The 12,780-nt window shown below is 42.7% G+C and overlaps 1 protein-coding gene across 1 annotated transcript; it reads left to right on the plus strand.

Moving 5' to 3' along the window:
- The first annotated feature begins 393 nt into the window (after positions 1 to 393).
- On the plus strand, positions 394 to 12,045 carry DNAJA1 (DnaJ heat shock protein family (Hsp40) member A1). Its single transcript, XM_058565958.1, has 9 exons — positions 394 to 498; positions 1,612 to 1,746; positions 1,899 to 2,076; positions 4,384 to 4,488; positions 5,613 to 5,840; positions 8,123 to 8,237; positions 10,333 to 10,448; positions 10,790 to 10,890; positions 11,661 to 12,045. The coding sequence occupies exons 2-9, from the start codon at positions 1,615 to 1,617 to the stop codon at positions 11,877 to 11,879; spliced, it is 1,194 nt and encodes a 397-aa protein (XP_058421941.1). The 5' UTR covers positions 394 to 498; positions 1,612 to 1,614; the 3' UTR covers positions 11,880 to 12,045.
- The last annotated feature ends 735 nt before the right edge of the window (positions 12,046 to 12,780 follow it).

Genomic DNA, 12,780 nt, shown 5'->3' on the forward strand with positions numbered 1-12,780 from the left:
CGCGGAGGGGCTTTGTCCCGAGATGCCCGCCCCGCACCCAGCGCCCGCCGGGCCGGTGCCCGCGTCCCCCCGTCCCCGCGGGCCCCGGCCGCCGCCTCGCCGGTGTGGGCACCCAGCTGCAGAGCACCGGGGCAGGCCCCGCTCCCGCCCGACACTTCCGCACTCTAGGGCCGACCGGCGGAAAAAAAGGGCTCCAGAAAGTTCCACGAGCGCCGGGAACCCAGGCTAGTGCCCACCCCCACAAGGCCCTTCGGCAAGCCCCTCCCGGCCCGAGCGCCCCCGCGCCGTTGCCGGGCAACCGCGGGGCGGTGGGAGCGCCGGGAAGGGCGGGACTTCCGGTGGGTGACGCGACCGAGCTCGGCTACAAAAGACGACGGCTGCGGCGCGCCGGGGGAACTTTCCAGAACGCCCGGTGTGAGGCGGAGGAGCCGCGACCCGAGCTGCGCACAGCAACGCGCTCCCTCCCGCTCCCCCGCGCCGGCCTCGGCCCGCTCACCGGTGAGTGTCGGCCCCCGCGCGTCCCCTGGCCCCCATGGCGGCGCCGGGAGCCGGAGGGAGCCGCGGCCGGGGGCGGTTGGCTCCGCGTGGGCGGGAGGGTTGTCGGTTCCCGGACCCACGATCTCCTCCTTGGAGGGCTGGTGTAGTGCCCGGCCACCCATCCCCGGCCCGCAGCGAGCGACCCCGAGATTCTCCCGAAGTTTCCCCGCTCCCCATCCAGCTTGAGGTCCCCGCGGACCCGCCGGCGGCGGCTTGCCCGCGCGCGCGCGCCCCCCAGCGACCCTCTGCCCGCGCTCGCCGGGGTGGGCGACTCTCCGCGCACGCGCAGAGGAGCCGAGGGGCGAGGGGCTGCGGGCGGAGCGGGCGGAGGCTGCAGGTTTCGCTTCTCCGCTCTGCCCTCCTTCTCTTTGTTGAGCCCTGGGCTTCGCCTCCCGCCGCTCGATCTCGGGTGGGAGGGAGAAAAGGAAACCTTCACCGTCGGCGCCCGGCGCAGGGGGAAACCTGCCGACGTGTAGAGTGGGCCGGCTCGTGGAGGCAAGGGGGGTTCCGCGGGCGAAGCCGAGGAGCTCTAAGTCCTGTGATTGAGAAACATCCTTGGGGTTGAGGGGGAGGGGAGCCTGCTCTCTGGCGCCGGCGTTCTTAATTAGTTTCAAAACCCCTCCCAGCCCCCTTGTGCCCAGGTGTCTTTTCTTCTCTGGAGGGTATGGTTTATCAGATTTACCGAAGACGAAGATGATGTAATAACCAGTGGACTGAACCTATTAGTGCTCCTTTTGATTACTGCTGCCGCTCACTGCTTGGGGAGGCGAACAGGAAGGGTCCAGATAATAGTCGCGTTAGTGTGGAGGCTTTCATGTGGGAGAGGGGAACCAGCTGCTGTAGAAGGAGGCTCTTGAATTATTCCCTGATAATTATTAGCTTATATTTAGTCTGTTAGAACTCAGGGCTGAATTATCGAAGGGATCGTTACCTTCTCCGTGAACTTTAGGGAAGGCGGTGCTCTTATAATCAGATTTGGCGAAGAACAGATTTCTCTGCTTAACTCTGATTTTACTAATTAAAACTACCAGTTGAAAGTCGGTTAAAATTGCCTTTTCTTGTTTTATGCTGTAGAAAATGGTGAAAGAAACCACATACTATGATGTTTTGGGGGTCAAACCCAATGCTACCCAGGAAGAACTGAAAAAGGCTTACAGAAAACTGGCGTTGAAGTATCACCCTGATAAAAATCCAAACGAAGGCGAGAAGGCAAGTAGCATGCTCATATTAAACATAGCTGGATAGTTCTTTGCCAGGTGTATGGTATTTCTATTACAACCTGAAATTGACTATGTCTAATATAGTGGTTTTGCTTTGTAGTGTTTTTTTTAGTGAAATTTATTCCCTTTTTTCTCAAACAGTTTAAACAGATATCTCAAGCTTATGAAGTGCTGTCTGATGCAAAGAAAAGGGAATTATATGACAAAGGAGGAGAACAAGCCATTAAAGAAGGTGGCGCAGGTGGCGGTTTTGGCTCCCCCATGGACATCTTTGATATGTTTTTTGGAGGAGGAGGAAGGATGCAGAGAGAAAGGAGAGGTAAGAAGAGCCTAGTCCCCCTGCAGCAAATTAAAGAAGCCCTGGGTCAGAGCAAATTCTTGAGAATTCACTTATTTTAAATGCTTATTTATGTGTCGGTATAGTGTTGCAAAGTGACCATAAACTGCCACTTTGATTTACGGTATAGTTTTTTTAAATGAGATTTGATGTAACTAAAAATAGCTAAGCCAATCTAGTGCTAACAAGTGAGTGCTTCTAAAGCTCTCAGATACAGACGATTTCTGTGAGGTTATCCGGCATTAATTACAGAAACAAAGAATAGGCACATAATTTTTTTTTAAATTTAAAAATTAAAAAAAAATTTAAATTTTTACAAATCTTATTTGACCCCACCCACCTAGTGGGAGGTACTGACAAGAGGGAGTTAAAGTTCAGAAACCTAAAGTTTCCTCCAGGTTGGATGTAGCAAGGCAGCAGTTGAGTCAGGGTTGGAGCACAGGTTCTTTGCCAGCAAGTAGCCCGCTGTCCCTTGAATCTTGCTTTGGCTTTCTTGTATCAGAGTATGTGTCCTAACATTTAACAGAAGTGTGGTTTCTGAGCTGTGGAAATATTCTTCATAGGAGTACAGTGTTGGGGTCAGAGAGTTAGTCTCACTTTGTTCCCAGTAGGGTTTATACAAACAAACAAACAAGGGCTGATGGGTAGAGCCCATTTCAGAAGGAATAGGCAAGCCATTAAATTTCACTTGGAACTGTTTCAGATTGAGATAAGACTGGAAATTGTTTATTCAGTGCTCCTTGAAAGGGGTATGTTTTTATTTACTTAATTTTAAGAAATTTATCCTGAAATAATTTGCAATGAAAATCAATTGCTTAGGATGGTTTGTCCCACAGAATAGTAGTGGTCCTTTTTGTTTTTTCCGCTTCTTTTTTTAATGAAGAGTTGACCGGCAGGCTCTTGTGTGTGGCTTAGGTCAATGAAAGGTCGTTTTTTGGTGTGACACTGGAAAATACTTGCTGAATAGAGCTGCAGCAGCTTTTTTCCTTCCCTGTACTCCACACTCGGTGAAGCTGCAGTGAGAGCGGTTGGCAGCTTTTGGCATGCCAGAACCAGCTACATGGGACTGTATTTATGATTCAGAACCCAAAGGTGGAGGTAGGTAGGAGCAGAAGGATATAGTTAATGGTGCTTCACACTTCATTGGAAACTTGGCATGTTGTGCAGATGGGAGTTGGGGGATTTTTTTCATTTACACATAAGGCATTACTGTCTTGTGATGGATAAAGTCCTTGTGGAAGAATCAGTAGCTAGGAACTTATTAACCATTGGCAGGTGACTTCGTTTCCGTAGTCTCAGTATCCTTTTATGATCTCCACCTTCCACTTTGCTTTCTGAGGTGAGATATGGTGCTCCTTTGTAGCCACTGGCCACATTAAATTTAGATTAATTCAAAAAGAAAAACTAAGTTCCTCAGTCTCCAATAGCCACGTTTATGTGCTCGATAGCCACATGTGACTAGTGCCCCCTGTGTTGGATAGCACAGGTATAAAACATTTCCATCACTGCGGCAAGTTCTGTTAGTGCTATGATAAAGGATGTGAGAGATCTCGCCTTTAAACAACTAGTGCCGTAAATGTGCTGTTCCTGCTTCTTCTAAATTGTCTTCTTTGGAGACTGAAGAAATACATCAGCTTCCCTGGCCGATCTTGATTGGTTGGAAGTTGCTGTGCTGAAGGATTTTTGGATGAATTAATTGGCCATGTTGCTCAATACCATAGTAAGTGAAAGATTGAAAGAATGTATTGGGACAGAAATGCAATTTGGATTTTTATTGTGAAATGTTGCCTCTATTTAATAACAGTGTTTTCTCAAGTGATTTTGCAGGGGGTTTTTTGTTTTTTGTGAGGAAGGTTGGCCCTGGAGGTAACATCCGTGCCCATTTTCCTCTATTTTATATGTGGGACGCCTGCCACAGCATGGCCTGATTAGCAGTGCATATGTCCACACACAGGATCCGAACCTGCAAACCCCGGGCTGCTGAAGCGGGGCGTGCGAACTTACCTACTATGCCAGCGGTCCAGCTCCGATTTTGCAGTTTTTGATTGCCATAATTTATAAAATGGCCACAACTTAGGCAGATTTCTTAATCTCACCCAATTTTCCTGATCTGAATTTACATCACAGTTGGAGGATCTTGTGTGGTAATGTGACCAACATTCTGTGTATGTAATAGGTGCTCAACAGATGTGAGGCTTGTCTTTCATTATCCTTTTCCGTTTTTATAGTGCGTTGAGCACAAATATGATGCAGCGTTTTAGGTTCTTAATGAGCAATATTTTCTCCTAGGTAAAAATGTTGTACATCAGCTCTCGGTAACCTTAGAAGACTTATATAATGGTGCAACCAGAAAACTAGCTCTGCAAAAGAATGTGATTTGTGACAAATGTGAAGGTATGGTCTGTTAACATCTGTACTGTAACTGAAGCCTTTCTGGATATATATAAAACAAATTAAATCTTGGAGAGTGCAGGTATGAAGAAAACCACCGGAACCTCACAGCTAGAGAAATATTAGCAAAATATCAGCACTTACGTGCATACTTTATTTTTTTTTCCCCCCAAAGCCCCAGTAGATAGTTGTATGTCATAGCTGCACATCCTTCTACTTGCTATACGTGGGACACGACCTCAGCACGGCCAGGGAAGCGGTGCTTCGGTGCGCGCCCGGGATCGAACCTGGGCTGCCAGCAGCGGAGCACGTGCACCCAACCACTAAACCACGGGGCCAGCCCTATGTGTATACTTTAAATGCAGTTGGCATCAATCTAATTTGGTGTCCTTTTTTATCTTACTATCTCAAACTTCAGAATCATTCCAGTGGCTTAATAATCTGTAATACAATTTAGACAGTGTCTTTTTTTTTTCTTTTTTCTGAGGAGATCAGCCCTGTGCTAACATCTGCCAATCCTCCTCTTTTTTTGCTGAGGAAGACTGGCCCTGGGCTAACATCCATGCCCATCTTTCTCTACTTTACATGGGACACTGCCACAGCATGGCTTGACAAGCAGTGTGTCGGTGCACCCCCGGAATCTGAACCAGCGATCTCCGGGCCACCGCATGGAGGGTGCACTAAACTGCTTGCGCCACCGGGCTGGCCCCCAGTGTCTCTTTGTGGACACTCAGTTGTTTCAATTAGAGACGTTACTGGCTGTGAACCTCTAAGCTTTTTATAAATACAAATTATTTTTTGGAAATTGGTATTTTCTAAAGAGAATCAACTCTTTAAAATGTTCCCATCTCAGATAAAGTAGTACTAAGAATGGTGCTTTGGGAGCACAAGTTCAAAATTCTGAAATGGATCCTTGGAAAGACAGCAGTCAAGAAGTTTATAGATAACTGAAGCTGAATTTGGCTAGGTTTTATTAAACAGGCTGAACTGTAGATTCTTAGGGCAGCATTCCATCGACCTTGAAAGTATTAATAAAGTGGAGTGTTTAGGAACGGTCTTACTAAACATTCGTTACTGTGTTCAGTACTAAATTCAGACAATGTTTGATTTCTTTTTCCACTGTTTAGGCCGAGGTGGTAAGAAAGGAGCAGTGGAGTGCTGTCCCAACTGCCGAGGGACTGGAATGCAAATAAGAATTCATCAGATAGGCCCTGGCATGGTTCAGCAAATTCAGTCTGTGTGTATGGAGTGTCAGGGCCATGGGGAACGGATCAGTCCTAAAGATAGATGTAAAAGCTGCAACGGAAGGAAGATAGTTCGAGAGAAGAAGATTCTAGAAGTTCATATTGACAAAGGTGAGTTCTGAGCCACTTACTCTGAATTCTTGAGAGCTACAGCAAGTTTTTAGTTGATTAACATTACATTTTATAATTGTGGGAAACTGTCCCTAATAGCATCGTATATATTATCACCCCAGAGAGAGCTCTTAGCTGCATAGTAAATAGTGTTTTTCAATCCAGACTTTTTTGTACATTTGTAGAGAATACGTTAGGGATCTCCTCACTTCATATAAGACTGACATCAGTAAATGACCGGTAGTGTTCCAAACTTAATTCTCTACATTCTTAATTTCCTTCAGAACTGCTAAATTAAGGGTACTTTTAAGTCTTTTGGGGGGAATTTAGGTGAAGAATTGGGAATCTCGTTAAAATTAATATTTCCTTGAAATTTTTCTAAACTAAATGAACTTGTTTTATTTCTTAATTGATTTGTAAGAACTTAGATTATGAATATTGCTTTTTAAAATGTTTTTTACAGATTATGTAAACATACCTGTCAGTTTCTGCCTCTTGGGTTCCTGGTTATAACTATATAACTTTTTATATTATTAGGATTTAATTTTTATTTTGCCAATTCCTTAATTTGGTCAATTTATTTAAAACATTTGAAAAACACATTACAGCAGTACATATATATTCATTGTAGAAATTCTAGAAATGTACATAACCCCAGAACGAATTAGAATTTCTAATTCTGCTACTTTGAAATAATCAATGTTAGGGTAATCTCCTTCAGACTTTCCTATTTTAAAATGAAATTAATATTATACTGTACATACTTATATGAAACTTAATGCTATATCATCTCATATTAATACATTCATCTACATTAATTTAAGCCTCTGCAATAATATTCTTCCATGTGAATCATGATACTGCCCTCACTCCATTTTTTTCCCTTTTAATTGGTCCATGTTTGGTAGGGTTTGGATTTTTTCCCTCTGGTAAGATGTTCCACTTTGCTTGCTACCAACAGTATGTACTTAGGAGAGCATTAGTTGCACGGGAAGCCATTTGCTGCACTTCACCCATGATCTTGACAGTAGTGGAACAACCAGCAAAACCTAACTGAGTTTACTTCACTAGTGTAACAAGACAGGTACTTTGCCTCGTGAATGATTCAAGACAAATTATGTTTAGTTTTGTCAGTGTATAATACTGGTATTGTGCTTTAAGTTCCTATTTTTTTAGAGGTACATACTGAAGTATTTGTGGGTTAATTGGTGTGTCTGGATTTTGCTTCAGATATGGGGAGGGGTAGTGGATGGAGGTATTAATACATGAAATACTAGTCCTGAGTTGGTAGCTGCTGGATCCAGATTGATGGCTATATAGGGATTCATTGTACTATTGGCTGTGTTTATATGCGTTTAATATTTTCAGTAATAGAAAGTGAAACAAAGTTGCTCTTGTTGGGTGACCTCAGTCATGGTTGGTTCAGGAAATCTGCAGCCTAGTGATCTGCAGATACGTTACAGGAGTTAGGTTGAAAGACTTAGAGGAGTTAGGTTGAAAGACGTGTGTGAGTAAGCCCTTACTGAACTAAAACGTGGGCGGGGTCGGGGGAGCGGCGTGTGTGTGTGGAATCTCAATAAAATATGTTGGCCTTTAAGAAATTTTTGCCTTCTTGGAAAATACTTCTCTCTGTACTTTTGACGCTAACCCCATTGTCTGAAGGCGTGTCTGGGAGTAATTATCTTTTTTTTAAGGGGGCTAAACAGAACCAATCTTCAACAGAAAGATTAGAGATTAAGTTTTTTAGGTTGTTGTATATATAGGTGTTCTATATGTAAATACTACTAATAGCATAAAAGAAAGTCTTGATTTATGCTCCTGTGAGACTTAATAGAAATAATTTGATGTAGTTTCTTTTAAGTAAGTAGTGAAATTGAAATAGTTAATGTTTATGGTTATAATGTTTGCCAGTCCCTGATCCGGTGCCAGTGTAGACCTTTTTATTTCATGCTCACGACAGCCCTGCTGAGGTAGGTCCTTGTGGGAAAGACGATGCTCAGAAAGGTTATGGAACTTGCTTCCCCGGAGGAATCTTGCTAGTAAATAGCAACTCTGGGATTGGAAGCCTGATCTGTTTGCCTCTAGAGTTTGTTCTCTGCTGGGATCACTCTCTCCAGTAAGAAATTGGACTTAGATCATGTGGGTATGCTTAGTCATTTCTACGAACTTGAGCATCCTCGAAGGCGTAAACATTCTTCTCATGCACGTGTTTCTCAATGGATTGAGATTCCGACCTTAGTTGGATGTTAAACAAGAGTATGAAATTAACCTTTTGTATTTAGGCATGAAAGATGGCCAGAAGATCACATTCCATGGTGAGGGAGACCAGGAACCAGGACTGGAACCGGGCGACATTATCATTGTCTTAGATCAGAAGGACCACGCTGTCTTTACTCGGTGAGAGCTTTATAATCAGCTACTCAAACCGATGTCTTGCGTATTTGGGGTATTTTTTAAAAATTTAAAAAGCGTTTTTCTTTACTCTTAGAACATACTTCCTAAAGTTCCCCAGTAAAGTATAGCCGGAGAGTTAGGCTATGTAAAGTGTCTTTGCTAAAAGATTGTTAACCATTAACGTTTCAATCTTAAGAGGCTAAAAACAAAAAGATTTTACCTTTTTGTCTAAATTTAGGTAAATTGTTACCTAATCTGGAATTTGGAGGATATGCTTCAATTAGGAGATATTTTGTATGAGTATAAACAGGTGGATTTGGGGAATCATCCCTAGACAGAATTTTGCCCTCAATCTTTGTATAAGCAGTTAATTTGAAATAAATGCTCTACAGCTTTCACCATTTTCAATCTTGAGTTCATGGTAAGTTGGATTGGCTTTTAATTAATTGTAAAGAAATGTCTAGAACCATCTCTGTAAAAAACTAAAATAGAATATAAGTTCGGGTCTTTTGCTATGAAATATTTAGTACTGTGTCTATGATGAACTTAAAATGAAGCATAAGAAAGCTTGATGGGGGTCGGCCCGGTGGTGTAGTGGTTAAGTTCGCGCACTCGGCTTCGGCAGCACAGGATTTGTGGGTTAGGATCCTGGGCGCAGACCTACGCACCATTCATCAAGCCATGTTATGGGCAGGCATCCTACATATAAGATGGGGGAAGATGGGCACAGCTGTTAGCTTAGGGACAGTCTTCCTCAGCAAAAAAAAACAGGAAGGTTGGCAACAGATGATAGCTCAGGGCTAATCTTCCTCACAGAAAAAAAAAAAGTTTGATGGTTAACAGTGAATGTGTTAAATAGATATCCATGGCTAATTTTAAAACATTGGGCTGGTTTAGGGTTCCAGTAAATCTGTTGGGAATGACATCTGAAGGAACTGGTTTTGAATTAATTGTAATAGAATGTTCTACAAGCGTCTCAACAGTAATGGGAAATGCTGTCAGGATTTTGATGCTATCATTTGAGGCAAATCCTCAGTTTTTAATTTTTATTTATTTATTTTCCCCCCAAAGCCCCAGTAGATAGTTGTATGTCATAGCTGCACATCCTTCCAGTTGCTGTATGTGGGACGTGGCCTGAGCATGGCCGGAGAAGTGGCGCGTCAGTGCGCACCCGGGATCCAAACCCGGGCCCCCAGCAGCGGAGCGCGAGCATGCACCTGCTAAGCCACGGGGCTGGCCCCGAATCCTCAGTTTTTCTGGAGAGTATTCTGCCTGATTAAAAATAGGTTATGAATATGGAATGGAAAAGAAGAAAGTCTAAGCACTAGAAGGAGGAAGTGGGCTGTTACTAAATATAAAAGATTGTGTTCGTAATATGCCAGGCGCTAAGTTACTTCAGTCATGTACATCAATAAAGAAATTCTTAACTATCCCTTGAAATTGGCCATGTCCCCACTGTTTAATTTCATAGAACCTAGATAATCCAGGACCCGGCTGAAGTCTGTTCGACTTACACCATGATGTCCCCTCTCTCTCATGTATTTTTGCTTTCTTTTAGCCTCACTCCTTTGAGAATTTTTTTCTTCTCTATGTGAGAAACTAGATTTAAAATTAGATAATGAAACAATTCGAGGATAGTGATAAAGGCTGCCTAGAAAAGTGTGTGGAAGGAGTTCTGAAGCTTTGTCCAGACAGCAGGGCTGGTGGGCTCCATATATTTGTTGGTCTCAGTTCTCAGCTCTGTTTTTGTTTTTATTTATTTTTTTTTTTTTGTGAGGAAGATAGGCCCTGAGCTAACATCCGTGTCCATCTTCCTCCACTTTACATGGGACGCCGCCACAGCATGGCTTGACAAGGGGTGCGTCAGTGCGTGCCCGGGATCCGAACTGGCTGACCCCAGGCCACTGCAGCGGAGAGCACGAACTTAACCGTTTGTGCCACCGGGCTGGACCCTCAACTCTGTTTTTAGAATGGGGAAGAAAGAGTGTTTTTGTAAAAGATACCCTTGCTGTTAAGAAAACAGAATTGCCTGCTGTGGTACTTGTAATCATTGGTTATTTGAAAGATCTAAGTACGTGCCGTATTTACGTTGATACAGACGAGGAGAAGACCTTTTCATGTGCATGGACATACAGCTGGTTGAAGCATTATGTGGCTTCCAAAAGCCAATATCTACTCTTGACAACCGAACCATAGTTATCACCTCTCATCCAGGTATGGTAACTAGATGAGGTTCTCTTTCTATTCTAGTATTTCTTTTTCTTGTCTGCCGATAGCTGGTATATTTTGCTTGGCTAGCTACACATCCTCCCTTGTTAGCTGAGCTGAAATTGTATGGTCTTGGCTCTCTTTTGGAAGCCCCTAGAAAATCCATAAATAAAAGGTAACAGGATTGTTTCACAAATTTACTTCTATCAGTGATCTACGAGTCAGAATCGACTCAATGGTGATAACAAATCAGTGAGCTGGGACACATTCCTCTGTTCTTTACTTTCCCTAAAGCCTCATAAAAATGTGATTATATTTAAGGAAGAACTTGGCTTCAATGTTTTTAGGTCAGATCGTCAAGCATGGAGATATCAAGTGTGTGCTAAATGAAGGCATGCCAATTTATCGTAGACCATATGAGAAGGGTCGCCTAATCATTGAATTTAAGGTAAGCCATGAAATACTCCAGGAGTATTTGAGAATGATTAGCTTACTAAAAGCTGATAACTGAATTACATTTTCTGAGTGGCAAAAAACATCAAATTTATATTCTCCCTTGTCCAGGAGGAGGTACATTGATCTAATACCATTGTCCTGTTTAGTATTCTCCGTTGACAAGTTGGGATTGGGTTTGTTTGCATTATTATTGCCTAGTTAAAGATGGGGGGAGGGGCGCCTGGCAAGTGGTTATTTTATTAATGGAGGGCTATAACTAGGATCTTAAAGTGCGGAAGCACTTAAGGTAACTATTGTGGATTTTTGGCAAAATACCTCAATGCTTAGTTTGTTAATAGGATGGTTCATAAAGCAACCCAGCCATTTTCCTCAGTCTTAAATTGACTGGCCTCTCACCCACAAATCTAACATTTATTAAAAATATCTCTGGGTAAAAAAGGACTACCTTAAAAAGTAAGAATAGCTTTATCTGTTAAAAGGGATTGGAATGTGTTATAGGATGGGTTCACATATAAAAAAAATATTTGCTGAATAGACAATGATTGTTAGAGTGCAATTTCACTAGGATCATTACTCTGGTTCTCAGAGTATGAGATGCTGTGCCTTATTAGAACATGTGTTCTAACCTGGGGTTGGCAGGTTCACTGAAAGATTGTGTGGTTACGTGTGTTTTTCTGGGGAAAATGAGACAGTAATTTGTCTAAGGAGCTAATAATGAAGTAAATCAAAGTGAACTTACAGTAGAAATTTCTTTTTATATAGGTAAACTTTCCTGAGAATGGCTTTCTCTCTCCTGATAAACTCTCTTTGCTGGAAAAACTCCTACCTGAGAGGAAGGAAGTAGAAGAGACTGATGAAATGGACCAGGTAGAACTGGTGGACTTTGATCCAAATCAGGAAAGACGGCGCCATTACAATGGAGAAGCCTATGAGGATGATGAACATCATCCTAGGGGTGGTGTTCAGTGTCAGACCTCCTAATGGGGCCAGTGAAGAACACTCACTGCTAGCATTTTATATGCAGTGGTGAATGAGTGAAGGACTATAATCATAATATGCTCACTACTTGCTATTGTTTTTGTTTAAATATTCAACTATAGTAGTGTTTTAAAAGTTAAATGAAGAATAAACTCAAATATAAAAGCTCTGACTTTGCCCTGTATGTATGATGACTTCAGTGTGCAAGATAAGTTTAATACCTGTAAAAACTACTCTAAAAGGAATTTTCCCCCTGGCATTTGTTAGGTCTTACCTTGTAATTGATTTCAGCTGTGTACGTGGACGAGCTTAGACTGAAATGCTAGGTATATGTGTTGACTTCAGTGTATGACCCTTCATTGTTAAGCTATGAAATTAAAACTCTGTATTAACTGGCTATCAGACAAAGAACTTACTTTGTAGCGAAGTGTTGGTCTGTATAGTTGTAGTAAGTGGGATTCATTGTGATGCTTCTGCATTTATTCTGTTGCCTCCGCTGTGCTTGAAGATGGCATGCTGTGTGATTGAGCCTGTGCGATCAGTGATAGAAACGGCACCTTTCTACAGAAGGGGTTTATCAAATCTGCTGCTGCTTCAGGACTTGCACTCACAGGACTGCATTCCCGTCTGCTGTGCTGTGTTTGTTTCTTCAGCATATATAACTGTCAGACCTGGTTATATTATTTTTTCCTTTGGACCATGATAAGGCTCAGAGTAGTGACTTTAGGAGCCAGGGTGACTTAGTTAAAGTCACAAGACTTTATGGAGAGTAATTTGCATGTATGAGTTAGGAAGCTGTTTTTTAGGTACTTACAGGCTTGCTTTAAACCATTTAATTTATGCTCCAAAGTAACTGTAACTTACTGTTGGTAGTATAGCAAATTATGATGAATAGCTTTAATTG

Source organism: Diceros bicornis, chromosome 22 (assembly GCF_020826845.1).
Source record: "Diceros bicornis minor isolate mBicDic1 chromosome 22, mDicBic1.mat.cur, whole genome shotgun sequence".
In the NCBI taxonomy this organism is placed as follows: Eukaryota; Metazoa; Chordata; class Mammalia; order Perissodactyla; family Rhinocerotidae; genus Diceros; species Diceros bicornis.